Source organism: Monopterus albus, unplaced genomic scaffold (genome assembly GCF_001952655.1).
Source record: "Monopterus albus unplaced genomic scaffold, M_albus_1.0 scaffold61.1, whole genome shotgun sequence".
In the NCBI taxonomy this organism is placed as follows: Eukaryota; Metazoa; Chordata; class Actinopteri; order Synbranchiformes; family Synbranchidae; genus Monopterus; species Monopterus albus.
The window spans coordinates 2,306,479-2,319,249 of NW_018127941.1; the positions used below are offsets into that span (position 1 = coordinate 2,306,479).

The 12,771-nt window shown below is 38.7% G+C and overlaps 1 protein-coding gene across 3 annotated transcripts in view; it reads right to left on the bottom strand.

The window, feature by feature from the left end:
• The window catches only part of LOC109962100 (Scm polycomb group protein like 2), an 18,019-nt gene extending 6,151 nt beyond the window's left edge, over positions 1–11,868 (bottom strand). For 2 of the 3 annotated variants that reach the window (XM_020603513.1, XM_020603512.1), the window contains exons 1-12: positions 11,719–11,868; positions 10,342–10,455; positions 8,915–8,989; positions 8,471–8,541; positions 7,716–7,950; positions 6,905–6,993; positions 6,561–6,804; positions 3,599–3,864; positions 3,391–3,484; positions 3,079–3,282; positions 2,252–2,413; positions 1,815–1,943 (exon numbers count right to left, since the gene is read on the bottom strand). In XM_020603513.1, coding sequence (XP_020459169.1) covers positions 1,815–1,943; positions 2,252–2,413; positions 3,079–3,282; positions 3,391–3,484; positions 3,599–3,864; positions 6,561–6,804; positions 6,905–6,993; positions 7,716–7,950; positions 8,471–8,541; positions 8,915–8,989; positions 10,342–10,363 — 1,591 coding nt within the window. In that variant the 5' untranslated portion in view covers positions 10,364–10,455; positions 11,719–11,868. The remainder of the gene's footprint in view (positions 1–1,814; positions 1,944–2,251; positions 2,414–3,078; positions 3,283–3,390; positions 3,485–3,598; positions 3,865–6,560; positions 6,805–6,904; positions 6,994–7,715; positions 7,951–8,470; positions 8,542–8,914; positions 8,990–10,341; positions 10,456–11,718) is intronic. The other variant, XM_020603511.1, reaches the window with a different exon arrangement.
• Positions 11,869–12,771: the final 903 nt, after the last annotated feature.

A 12,771-nucleotide genomic window follows, 5' to 3' on the forward strand; every position in this document is an offset into this window, starting at 1 on the left:
AGGCGGCGGCCGCTCTGGCAGCAGCCATGCCAGGGGCTGGAGGGGCCAAATCTGAAGCCAGAGGCAACGGCCCTCTGCCTGGAGGAGGAGGGCTCATGGAGGAGATGAGTGCCCTGTTAGCAAGGAGGTAGCGACACATCATATATTACTCTTCGATTCAGTACGTCTCAAAATAGGCACTTGAGTCATATGAATGAATTTCAGATCTTGTTTCATATACTACAGAAAAGTGAAACTTGACACAGTTGCCATACAGTAGATTTAGCAAACCCCAATGTTGGTCGCAATGGATTTTGTTGTGCCACCTGAAGAATAAGTTCATGTACTCATCACTCTCACTATTCCTCAGTATTATGAGATGATATGTAGTAAAATCGTAATTTAAATGCACTTTGTTGCTGACAGAGAAGTATCACTGTAAGATCTAGAGAAATCTAAGGAATTTAGGTTTTAAAAATGTGGAGTTCAGGAGGAATTGTGTGGTCTGTGCTTTATGATATTAACATTAAACATGATGATATGTTTTTAAAAATAGCAACTGTTTTTCAGAAATAATTCTGGACTCTGTCTTACAGGAGAAGAATTGCAGAGAAGGGCTCATCACCTGAACCTGACCAGAGATCAGTAAGTACCATTAGATCCTTCTTGTCTGCTGTATTCATGGGGTAGGACTGGATAAGTCTGACTTCTTTCTACTCCATTCAAGCATGTATTAGGTATAAGCAAATTGATATTGGATTAGCATTTGTTGGATATGTGTAAAATTATGCGTGTTGACATATCAACTGTCTTTACATGCTTGAAAGAATAAATCAAATCAAATAAATCAAGTTCAGCAACATCTCATTATTCATCAATTCTGGACCTGATGAAAAGACATGACTCATGCTGCCTTCCTATGCTTTGGAATATACCCTGTATTTAATACAAACTAAATGTCTTAAATAATCATTTCAATCACAGTAGAGCTAAAATCAACCTTAAAAAATGTGTAGCATGTTGACCTTTTAGATGGCCATTATAGCATCATCACACCTTGCTGGCAGTAGCACTGAGCAGTCAGCTGGGCAGACTGTATCCACACAATACACACAGAAGTGAATTAGGAAAAAACTGTTTATTATATTACACAGTAATAGTAAGTAGTAACAGTAAGTAGGAAATGTGGTGGTGCTTGACCACCAACCAGCCAAAAGTGAACTAATCAAGCTAATAAACATGGTTTTATCAATATCCTTATCATATGGGGTGCCAATTTCAAAAAGATACAAACTCAGGCCAAACTGACAAAGTAGGGATGCAAGGAAGTTGCATTTCAAGTTAATAACAGCATGTTTCTTTGGGATGTTATGTGTAAATATTTGGTAACTAAGTGCAGGCAAAAGGGGAAAGGAAGGAAGGAGAGAGAACAGCATGGAGCACAGGAGAGAGAGAGAGAACAGGTGCAGCAGTAGTCAGGAGGGTGGAGACCTTTACTACTACATCTCTCTGGGCCTCCACAGCCCATCAAGTGTCAAAAACTCCCCGTAAATTAATACGCCTGACAAGATGAACACAAGTAGCCCATAACAAGTCTAAGGTTGTTTTAAGATATTCCTCCACTGGTGCACAGAGATATGGGCCTGGTGCTGTGTGCTTGTGGACACACTCTCAACAGCACAACTGTTGAAAAAATAAAATGACTCGGGTAGATGTGTGGTTTTTGCAGTTATTTTATGAACGCGATAATCCAAAATAATCATAAAATAAAAATAAGGAGGAAATTGAGATGAGAAATTATGTGAGTATAAAAAGGTGTGCATATGGAGCTGTACCTTCTGAAGGGTGGGCTTCGGTGCGTAGATGTTTAGGAGACAGAGGGGCAGCATACAATGGGGAGACTCCAGAGAGACTCCGTTTACTACCCCGAACCAGAGATGGAGTGTCTAGCACCTCTTCTTTCACTGGAACACAAAACAAGGAGCAACTGATTATTAACAGAACAGTGTTGCATACACACTACAGAACAAAACAAGGACTACCATGTTCTTTACCTCCCAATACAGGACACAAATTAGGCTACACAGGAACAATCAGAGCATTCAAACCACAGTTTCTGTGTAGATAAACAATTTTCTTTAAGAAAACTGTTGGAATTTATAGTTTATTTATAGACTGGGACAGTGTATGTCTGTTTACTTCCAAGTTTCCTGGGACAGTCTTTTTCCTGAGGAAGCAGAGATGATATACCTGCTGAAAATACAATATTTACCTGACTTGGTCCTGTCATAAGCAGTGTAGTGGCTGAACGGCTGGCTGCTGAACAGGTTGTCACACTGCAGGTGATGACACATAGTCTCCAAGAAGCGCAACACAAAGGAAGCACTGGAGGCTGAAGGTAGTTTGACTGCACGAACTCCACCATCTGTTCTCACTGGGATGAGAGACAAGTTTTATTACTAAGGCTGGATAAAAACAAATTTCTGATTAAGCATTATTTTTATTACATTTTCATCTAGTACAGATTCTGCACCCCAAGCTCCAATCTCTGCAGGTCCATCTTTTCTCAGTAAACACATGCAATACCTGGGCATGTACGCTGGTTACCTGCTGAGTGTGGTTGAATTAGGGCTACATGATGTGTCAAGTGTCTACTTTGTGGAACTGACTTATTGCAACATGCCCAGAAAGGTGATTTTAAGGTCAAATGTGTGTGTGTATATATAGGCAGACGTTTTTACAATATTGTGAACTTTACACTATTTTATATTGACTGAAACAAGTAGTGCTTATTTGTTGAATGTAGAGGAAATATAATTTCTGAGAAGCGCAACACTATTTTATCTGATGTAACTGTATTGTAAACAACAGAATCAAATCTACTCTTGACTCGACTTAATTGAAATCTGCTGACATCAGGAGATTGGTGAAAATGTCCAGTCCTGTTTTTACTCTGGTACTCATTCATCTGTGACAGTGGCTTGGCCACTTGCACAGCCACCTAATGAGACAGATGCTTAACTATTTCAATTATTATTGTTAATATACCTTCAATAACACAAAAACTTGTAATAACCAGTATTGTGTATGTATTGCTACCTCTGACAACCTCTCCTCCTCCTGAATGAGTCTGCAGAGCGCTGAGCAGGACTTTAGGCTGGTATGCACAGTCTATACATGACTGGACCACCTGCTGGAGCACAGCATTCACTGGCCCAGGGCCAAAGTGGTCTGGCAAATGCTGCATCTGTTTTCTGTCCAGGTGGGGACCACAGTTTCCATGCTTATTCACATACACACACACTGGAACAACACAAGAAGCACAATGAGCCTTAGACATTCTAAAAATAGCTTTAACTCAGTGTAGTAAGTACAACTAATTATGGGAAGCGACCAACAGTTAATGCGTACCTGTTGAAACCACAGAGTTGAGGCTGGGAGGGCTTTCTTGTGGAACTTGGATGCTGGGTAGTGGTGCTGGACTCTGGAGAATCTTGGACTTTCTCTAAAAAACAGATTCATTTTCAGAGCCATGTTTTTAAGACAAGTGATGTAGAAGAGAAAAGAACTCATGCAATGTGTAAATATGACAGGTCGAGTTTGCTGAGCAGGTTCGCACCTTGCTTCCAGGTTTGGGACCTCTCTTTTTGTGGGGCCGGGGTAGAAGCTCTGTGTTTTCTGGTATGGTTCCATTTTGAGCAGCTGCCGCTTCTGCTACTGCTTTAAGCAAAGCAATGGTCTCACTCTTGGGCCGACGGCCTCTTACCCCCTTCCTCACAGGCAAAGGGGGCAGGGGGTTGGGGAGCCTGTATGGTGATTGCAAGGAGCGCCTGCTGGGCTTTGAGGGTGACGCTGGGAGAATCTGTAGGTTTTTTGGCATGTTAACTGTAATAACAACAAAGAGTAAATAAAAATGTGTCCTTGTCAAAAATGCAAACACTGAATACGACATTGTGACATGCTCAATAAGAAATTACTATAAAATGAACAGAGACAATCTATGTGTCATTATCTCGTCACCCAGTGACCAACACAGTGCAATGGACTGCTGCTGGTGGTGGCTGGGATTAGAGATAAAGTACTCACGAGCCCTAGTGCCAACCTGGGTTTGGACATGGGCATCACATTATTCAAACACGGGACAGGGAAGTGCTCTAATTTATGTCATACTATACCATTTACTTGTTTTAATTTTTACATTCTGTACGACCATTCTTTAACGCTCCGGTGAGAACAGCATCTGTAATATTTCAGCCATATTACAACAGCAACTAGTCAGCATTGTGGTGCTTTGTACAGACTAGAATCCATATGTTTTAGAGATACTTCTAATGTGCAGAATTACAACTGTCTACTTTTTAAAAACTACGGTGCACTTTTCTGCTAGCTGATTAACATGTTATGGACAAAGTAGAAGCTCACAAGTGGAGTAAGGAAAAAGAATGAGAATCCCCCCCAATAATAAAGAAAATGTACCTGAGTAAATTTATATAATTCCATATCTACAGAAAATAAACACTGAAACGATAGAAATCATACTGAACACCACCTCACTGTTTTAGTGTAAGCATATAGTCTGTACAATGTATCTAATCTTCAAAAACAGAAATCATCATTTCAGTCTTTTTATTGCAAATCTATGTATTCTGACGGGGTTTTTTTTCTCTACAAATGACAGAAAAAGCTTCGGCAAGAACAGAAAGAGAATGTGTAAGTCAGTGTCCTCAAAGGAAAAAATACACTAACACATACCCACACAAAGCAGCAGCACATCTACTCAGCTCATAAATATTTTTTGTTTCTGTATGGATTTGGGATTATATAATACAGAGCCAAATAGTAAGTCCTTCTTTCAAAACACAGGAGAAACTCAAAACAAAGACCAGAGCGAGAGAGGAGCTGGAGTGTGCAGACTGATCAGCATTAAATGGGGAGGAACAGGGAGAAAGGAGTGCTAGGAAAAGCATGTGTGCTTATCAAAGCCCCTCCCAATATGTTAGAGCTCATACACGAGTAGATCAAAGTAAAGTAGGGGTTTAGCAGCAGCTGGTTTTGTTTGTCGTGTGCTTTGTGGTTAATAATCTTCTCTCTTCTTGTGTATAAGACCAGTCTTATACATAAACCTGAATGAGCAAATGTTAGAGTCTGGCCTCAGCAGCTGTTATGTAAACATATTTTTCCATGTAAACAAGTATGATGTGAAGAACATAAATCCTCCTTGCTCCATCACTCCCATCTCTATAATAATTCTGTCTGTTCCCACCAATCTAAACACAGAGGACAAACCAGCAGGACTCCACAGTGTATCTGCAGAGCTTCATGTCTCTAGCAGCTGTTGGCTCCGTGCTCATGACACTCCAATTTCTCAATGTCACTGCTGTTTATCAAGAAGACCATGTTGAAAACACCACATTAAACTTGTTACTAAGCAGAGCCGCTGTGAGGACTGTGAAAACATGGTACTGTAAATCCATATCTATTCAGAACAACCAAGTTGTGTGTGAAAAGACACAACATGAAAAAGAAGTTTTACTTCAAGGAAAATACATGATTGAGTTTTGTGTTTCAGCTCTCTGCAGGACATGTAAATAAACTGTCAATTTCCATATAGTAATAACTTATCAGGTTTGGTTTAAGGTCTAGTGACAATGACAACTCGGAAGATTCCCCTAATACTTGCTACCTTTGTTTATGATGCTGGCAATTTAACAACCAACTGTTGGGTGACTTCTTCATTCATTTATTCAGGTATATTTACAATGTTTGACAAATGAGCAGGATCTTTTCAACTGCATCACAAGATGTCTCACAGCATCATTAACTCTGACTCTGTAGCCAATGAAAGGTGATAGGAGACTGACATGCTTATGCTTGCATAAGAATTTAGGGGTATTTCAGGCATGACTTCTTCACTTGCCGTCCATCCACGCTGTTTTGCAGCTCAGTCTGAAGCCTAGTTTGGGTTTCTGTGAGCCACAATAAGTACCACCTGCAGAGCACAGTCTGCATGAGAGAATGTACACTTGATGTTGATTTGTCTATGTTGTTGACCTCAAACAAGCTTGAGTCAGTAAACTGCCTGAAATGAGAACTCTTGATTCCTGGTCCTTCTTTCAGCACTTCTCTCAGTCACTTAGAATGAGATGGAAAAATTCACCCTTTCACCAACCCAGCTGCAGTCATGACAAACCCCTGTACAACCTTTCAAACCACAACCACCGCATCATTCATTTACATGTACTGTAAATCTATGTTCATGCCCTTCAAACACAGAAACATTTCCATTCAGAAATGTACAAATATGTGTGAACACACATATCAAAAGGCTGAATTCATGCTTTCCTTTAGTGAGTGTCTAGTGCTTGTTAAAGATTAGGCTGTGTATTTTACTCTGCCAAACTAAGTAACAAGACCAGATGATTAATGCTAATCATGTTTATATTTTCTAGCTGTGGTTGCAATTTCCTGCCTGTGGGGAGGCCACCACCTCTAAATGAGTGTGAAGGATGCATTGATTACAAAAAGCAGCATCTTCCTCCAACCCTGCGGACCTGTGCTGCCACCTACAGGGTAACACTCACCGCTGTTGCCTGGTGGCTGGAGGCTATGCTTCGTGAGGGAACACCAGCCTACAGGGAAGATGTCCCGGGAGTCGTACTTGCACCAGTAATCAAAGGCACCCCGCCACCCGTCGAACATAATAAAGACCTCATCGCCCTTCACTTCTCCAATGGTGGCAGGGCAGATGAGGTATGGGTTCTTCTTGTCCACAGCTTCCAGCTTCATGCCTGGCTTAAAGCTGTTCTGAGGGGGCCTTGGAGGTTCCTGAAAATGTGTGCAATTGCAACAGCTTTTAATTATATGCACTGCCAATAAATTGGTGCCATACTGTTTGTTCAATAGAGGTTTTTTAAGCAAAACATACTTTTTTAAAGGCTGTGGCTGGTGCCATCTCTGCTCCATTTAAGGTTCTCAGCAGAAACATAGGCCATGAGGATGCATTCATCCGAAATCCTAGGGAAGCACATTTAAAAAAAAAAAAAAAAAAAAAAAAAAAAAAAAAAACTAGCTTAAACAATTCAGGCAAAAAATTAATTGCTATTAACACACCATGTGATGTGCTGGGTAGTTTCCAGTAATGCTAAAGAAACTGGCATTATTATCATTTTTGTCAGATAAATACAGCGGCCTACAACCTCTACCAGAGTCGAAAAAGAATTTTTTGTACATTTGCAAAAATTCATTGTTTATATATACACACACACTTTTCTTATCTGTCACGATCTTGCTATTCTGATTATTCCAGATTTATTACAAGAATATAAACATTTCTGCCATATTCCTGTTACCTTCTGCAGCATAAAAAAATCAAAATAATACTGATAATAACAATGGATTTTAATGGCTATTGAAAAATGTTCTCTCTCTCCCACATAAAACATTTTCTACAATACAATCTAACAATTATTTTCAGTTCAGTTTCATTAGACTTCTATTTCTTATTCCATTTCTGCTGAACATTTATAAACCTGTCGTTGTGTTTTGCTGATATAGGCAATAAATGGATGTAGTCATAGAAAATGACTTTATGATAGTTTTTTTTAAGAATCTGCCACAGTAGGTCATTTGTTCTGTGTTGTGGAGTATCTCAACTAAGCAATACAGATAAAATGTTTCCTTTATCACCTTGCTACCATTAATAACTGAGAACATGCCTCCTCTCCTGACTTTCTTACCCAGTGGTGGCTGCAGCATGTCTCCATTCTTCTCACAGGTGCCAATAGGCTGGATATCAGAGGAGTCGACCAGTCTCCAGAAGTCATTGCTGTTATCACTACCATCCAGACGGAGACGCAGACGAGCCCCTGTTAAACCCATCACTGTGGCAATACAAACTGAGGTGGAATTGCGCGGGTCATGGGCTTCAAGCTTCATTCCCACCTTGAAGTCATTGGATGGTGGGACTCTAGCCTGAGGACAACAGAATCATGCTGTAAGTATTGATGCTGTCAGGCTGCTAAAATACACTATACAAATTATTACATCAACCCAGAGTTCCAGCTAAGATTACAAAAATGTCACCTTGTAAAATCTTATGTTAACTGTACAGGAAAAACTAGCAGTATGCTTCTGTGTGACAATCAGCAATAGGGAAGCTGCTGTTACATTCAAAGTCAGAAATGCAGAACCTTTGGGTGACGGCACAAATCCAGTTTGTACTACTGGCACAAACTCACAGAGTCAACAGTAACGGCAAAACACCGTTTCAATTTAGACTATGACCCTGGGTGGGCAGGGCGAAGCAAAATTTACTTTTTGAAAAAAACAAATAGATATGCTTTGTTATTAAAACTGTTATCCATGTCTAAAAGCCTCCAAATTCTTTCCCAATGACTTAAAAATTCCTTACATGTACACTGAAGAGTAAAACTAGGCCTAGCTTCAAGTAAATGGCCACTGACAACTATTTAGTGAATCCACAAGGACATACCTGACGGAAACAGCTTGGTGGAGCTGGTATAGATGACGTTTCCTTTAGATATTCTTCCCAGCTGAAAACATCTGAAGAGAAATCAGTGAATTGTGAGGTTACATTATAAATAACAAGCCAAAGTCCTGGTTACTTTCCAAATCTTTGGTCCACCAGCATCAACAAGATGAGTGATTTTCATAATATCATGTTTTTTTAAAGGTAAAACAAGAATTTTAGCTTTTTAGAAAATCTGTTGTCATTCCAATGCTAGTAGCACACAGAGCAAACCTGGGCAAAATGTGGCTCTCTACAACACAGGCATGTTATTTAAAAGGTTCAAGTAACAGTACCATAAAACAACTATGAGGCTCTTCAGATGTCAACCAAAGTAATCTACGGCAATAAGACTCACAAATCAAGGGAAATACCATCACAAAATGTTTACAAAACAAGAAAAATCACCTTTTGTTGTTGTGGGAACTGAACCTGCCGGCGGAGCTGTTCTTCCTGGTTTCTCTTTTTTGCCATCTTTTTGGTCTAAAATACAAATTTAAAGAGTGCATTAAAGTGTAAATCTACTCTGGCCAAATTAAATCCTGTCACTTCAGACAGGGCAACACCCTTTTTTTGTTTGTTTTTTGAAAACTTTATCCAACATTTTTTGAATAATGAGTATTTTTCACATCAAACATTATAATCACTTTGTAATAACATTTCAAATTTACATTAGGGGTGTAATGCCTCATGGAACAATATAACATGATTCAAAAATGTGACAATATGCAACGTGAACTGAAAAATGGATTGCAATATCAAGTCAAGACTCCCAAGTAATTTATGTTAATGCACAAAGAAAACTGTTGCTGTGAATGTATCCAATGGCAAGTCCTAGATCGTGTATTGAACCAAATCGTGCTCCACCCCAAATTTACATGCAATCACATACTTTATAAGAATATGAACGCTGGTAGTAACCATGTATTTCTATGGGAATTAGTGTCAAACAACAACACTGTCACAACTAATTCACTGTTAATTCATAAAACATTTTTAGTAATCCCTGGAATACAATCATAATGAAACAAAGTCACATAATAAAGGATAAGGTTGATTGTTTTCTATATTAACACTGTTTTCAACAATCCTTATAGAGACCAACAATGAACTCCCTCTACTCATGATTAATGTCCGTCAGTCTCCAACTTGGATTAGCTTGTTGGTCTGTGCCATAGACCTCCATCGTTGTTCAAAAATGATTAAAATACATCAGTGAAACACACCACTGCACAGGGTGACGTGTTTCCTCTTTACAAAACACAAACCCTCATAGTTGTTAAAACTATTGCCCCAAAACCTCCAAACAGGCATAGGTTTTCACAGTGTCTAAAACAGCAAGACTCAATTGCGCATGCACAAGATCTCTGTGAAAGCATGAGAAGCTGGTAGACTATAAACAAAGCAGAGCTCACATAATTGGCTCTTGCTTACTTGTCTTTTCTAATGATGAAACATGTCACCCAGTGAAGCAGTGCATTTCACTTATGTGTTCTCAGTCTTTTATGGACAACAACAGGTTGTCTGTAGCACAGATGAGTAAACTAATCCAGACTGAGAGACATTAACCCTTTAAATAGAGGCAATTAATTGTTGGATTTAGCCTTGGTATGGGGATTTTTAGATAATAATAATATAGAAAATAACTGGCCTTATCCTTTAAAGCCCATTGTATATCCACATGTTTTCACTTATTGTGTTTGATTAGAGCTCTCCTCAAGACTTTGGGAGAATGTGGCTTTATCATTTTGCATATATGTAAAATGATCATTTTGCCTATGAAACCTCCAACGTCATGAACGTTGTCTTTATCAGGCATAGTGACTACTCCTTGCCTTTTAGTGGAATTTTTCCCATGCTGACTGAAGACCAATGGCGACACGTCTATGATCACAATCAAGGTGCGGGATGTTGATCCAGTACGCCTGTGTAGTTCCGTCCTAAAAATACTGATGGTACAATCATTTGATATGGATTATTTGATATGCCCACATATATACACAACACAAAAGCTCTAAATAATCATTAATCCATTCATACATGGCAAAGTCAAAATTACACTTTCATCCAAACAGAAACATACTGCAGTCTTTAATTTGCTCGGTTAGTCTAATCAACAGTCCAACACGCAAATATTTAACATTTACAATGATGTTCAACATATATTTCCAAATATTTAAGAAGCTCTAAGCCATTTTAGCTTGAAAAACAACTTCAGTAATCAATCACTCTCCTACTGTTCATCAAGCACTAGTACGTGCAACTAAGCTTGTGCATATTCCAGTAAAGGACACTCCCGCGGAGACAGGAAGGCTGTAACAGGGTGGGTTTTTTCATGAGGTCCCACACAGTAACGTCAAGCCTGTGGTGTACTGGGACAGCCCGCATGACAGCGTTTTAAATGTTATGTACATTCCCATTTCCAGATTTCAGTGAAATGCAAATACTGCACCTACAAATTCATGACCAACATAACTTTAGCAAATTAGATGAGAAAGAAGTAAACCAGCTGTTGGACACCACTGGAAGATGCAAAGGCAGACTCTGTATCGTCAGCTTAAATCACCGTTTACAGTAAAAGCACATGTGAACTCATTAAGATTAAAGGGGAAATTTGCCATGCTGGATGACTATTACAATGACGCCAACACTGCAGTTCACTGAGGTAAATTAATGATTTAACGTAAAGAAAATGTCGCCTCATATCCTGAAACAATTATTTAGCACTCTTGCTAATGGCTTTCTCTCCAACTCAAACAAACGTTAATCTAATTACCAATTAGCGTTAACTGGTTAACGTTATGTCACCTCACATCAGCATTTTAATGTTACGCTAACTTGGTTGGTAACAGCTAGCTAGCTAACTTAAATGCCAATGTAGGTATAATTTAATTTATAGCTAGATAACAATACACTAAAACAGTTATTTTTATGTTGTATGTTTGCCCTCGGATGCCGTATCTAATTTGTAACATTAACGGTATGCGGTTCCAGGTAATAGTCAAAGCCCAATGTTGACAACTAATACTGTTTGATTCGCTAGCTAAGGGGCATGGCTAATAACTAGGTTGGCTAACCTTAGCGTTAACATTAACCCTCTAAGAGCAGTTTCTTACATATTCTCAAGCAGAATTACATACAACCAACGTCTTGTAGCTTTAATTGACATTCTTCTGGAACTCTATATTATTTATTCTCAAGAACAAACTTACAAGGGCCGTCTTTTCTCGAGTGAAGATCCACTTTTTTCTATTCGTCAGCTGCCATGTTTTTCTCGAATGTATGCCAAAGATAGTAATTGTACTGCAGGCAAACCACAGACACGGGCTGAATTCAGCAAGTGTAGTTTAGTAGACTAATCAGTTTCTATGATACACTTATAGCCAATCAAACAAAGTTTTACTCATTTCAACCAATCAGCGTCTGGACTACTTGGTCTGTAATTTGGGATTCCAGAAAGTAAGACTAGTTATACATCTTCACATTATTAATGCTTTACAAGGTCTTTGTCACGTGTCTCATGCTGAGGTTGAAAACTGATAGAAAAACATGAAAACGTCAGTGCACTATACGCACCCCTGACTCCCTCTTGAATAAACAGTTTAAGACTAAAATATGCTATTTTAAGAAATAATGTATGGGAGAAAACACAATACCACTGAAATATATAACCCAATACATAAGTGTACAATAACAGTGGACCTATTTTTTCTATTTTTTCTATTTAAAGTAAACAGAAACATAAAATAGTAAACAGAGTAGATTAGATAGCATAAATTAACATTAAAATAATACAGAACAGATAACGAATACATTCCAACACTGATTTGATTATTAATTCAGGGTATTAAAACAATTTAGTCAGTTTAAGGTTAGTGAACTAACTTTCTATGTAGGCTACAGGATTCAGAATCACTGTCCCATATCAGTTTCAAGCTATTGTGTTTTCCCCCACCCACAATTTTCCTATAACGTCTGCATTATTCTAAACATATCAGACACTTATTGTGGTGGAGGGGTTTGAGTACCCGAGTGATCCTAGGAGCTACAGTGGGTACGGAAAGTATTCAGACCCCCTTAAATTTTTCACTCTTTGTTATATTGCAGCCATATGCTAAAATCATTTAAGTTCATTTTTATCCTCATTAATGTACACACAGCACCCCATATTGACAGAAAAACACAGAATTTTTGACATTTTTGCAGATTTATTAAAAAAGAAAAACTGAAATATCACATGGTCATAAGTATTCAGACCCTTTGCT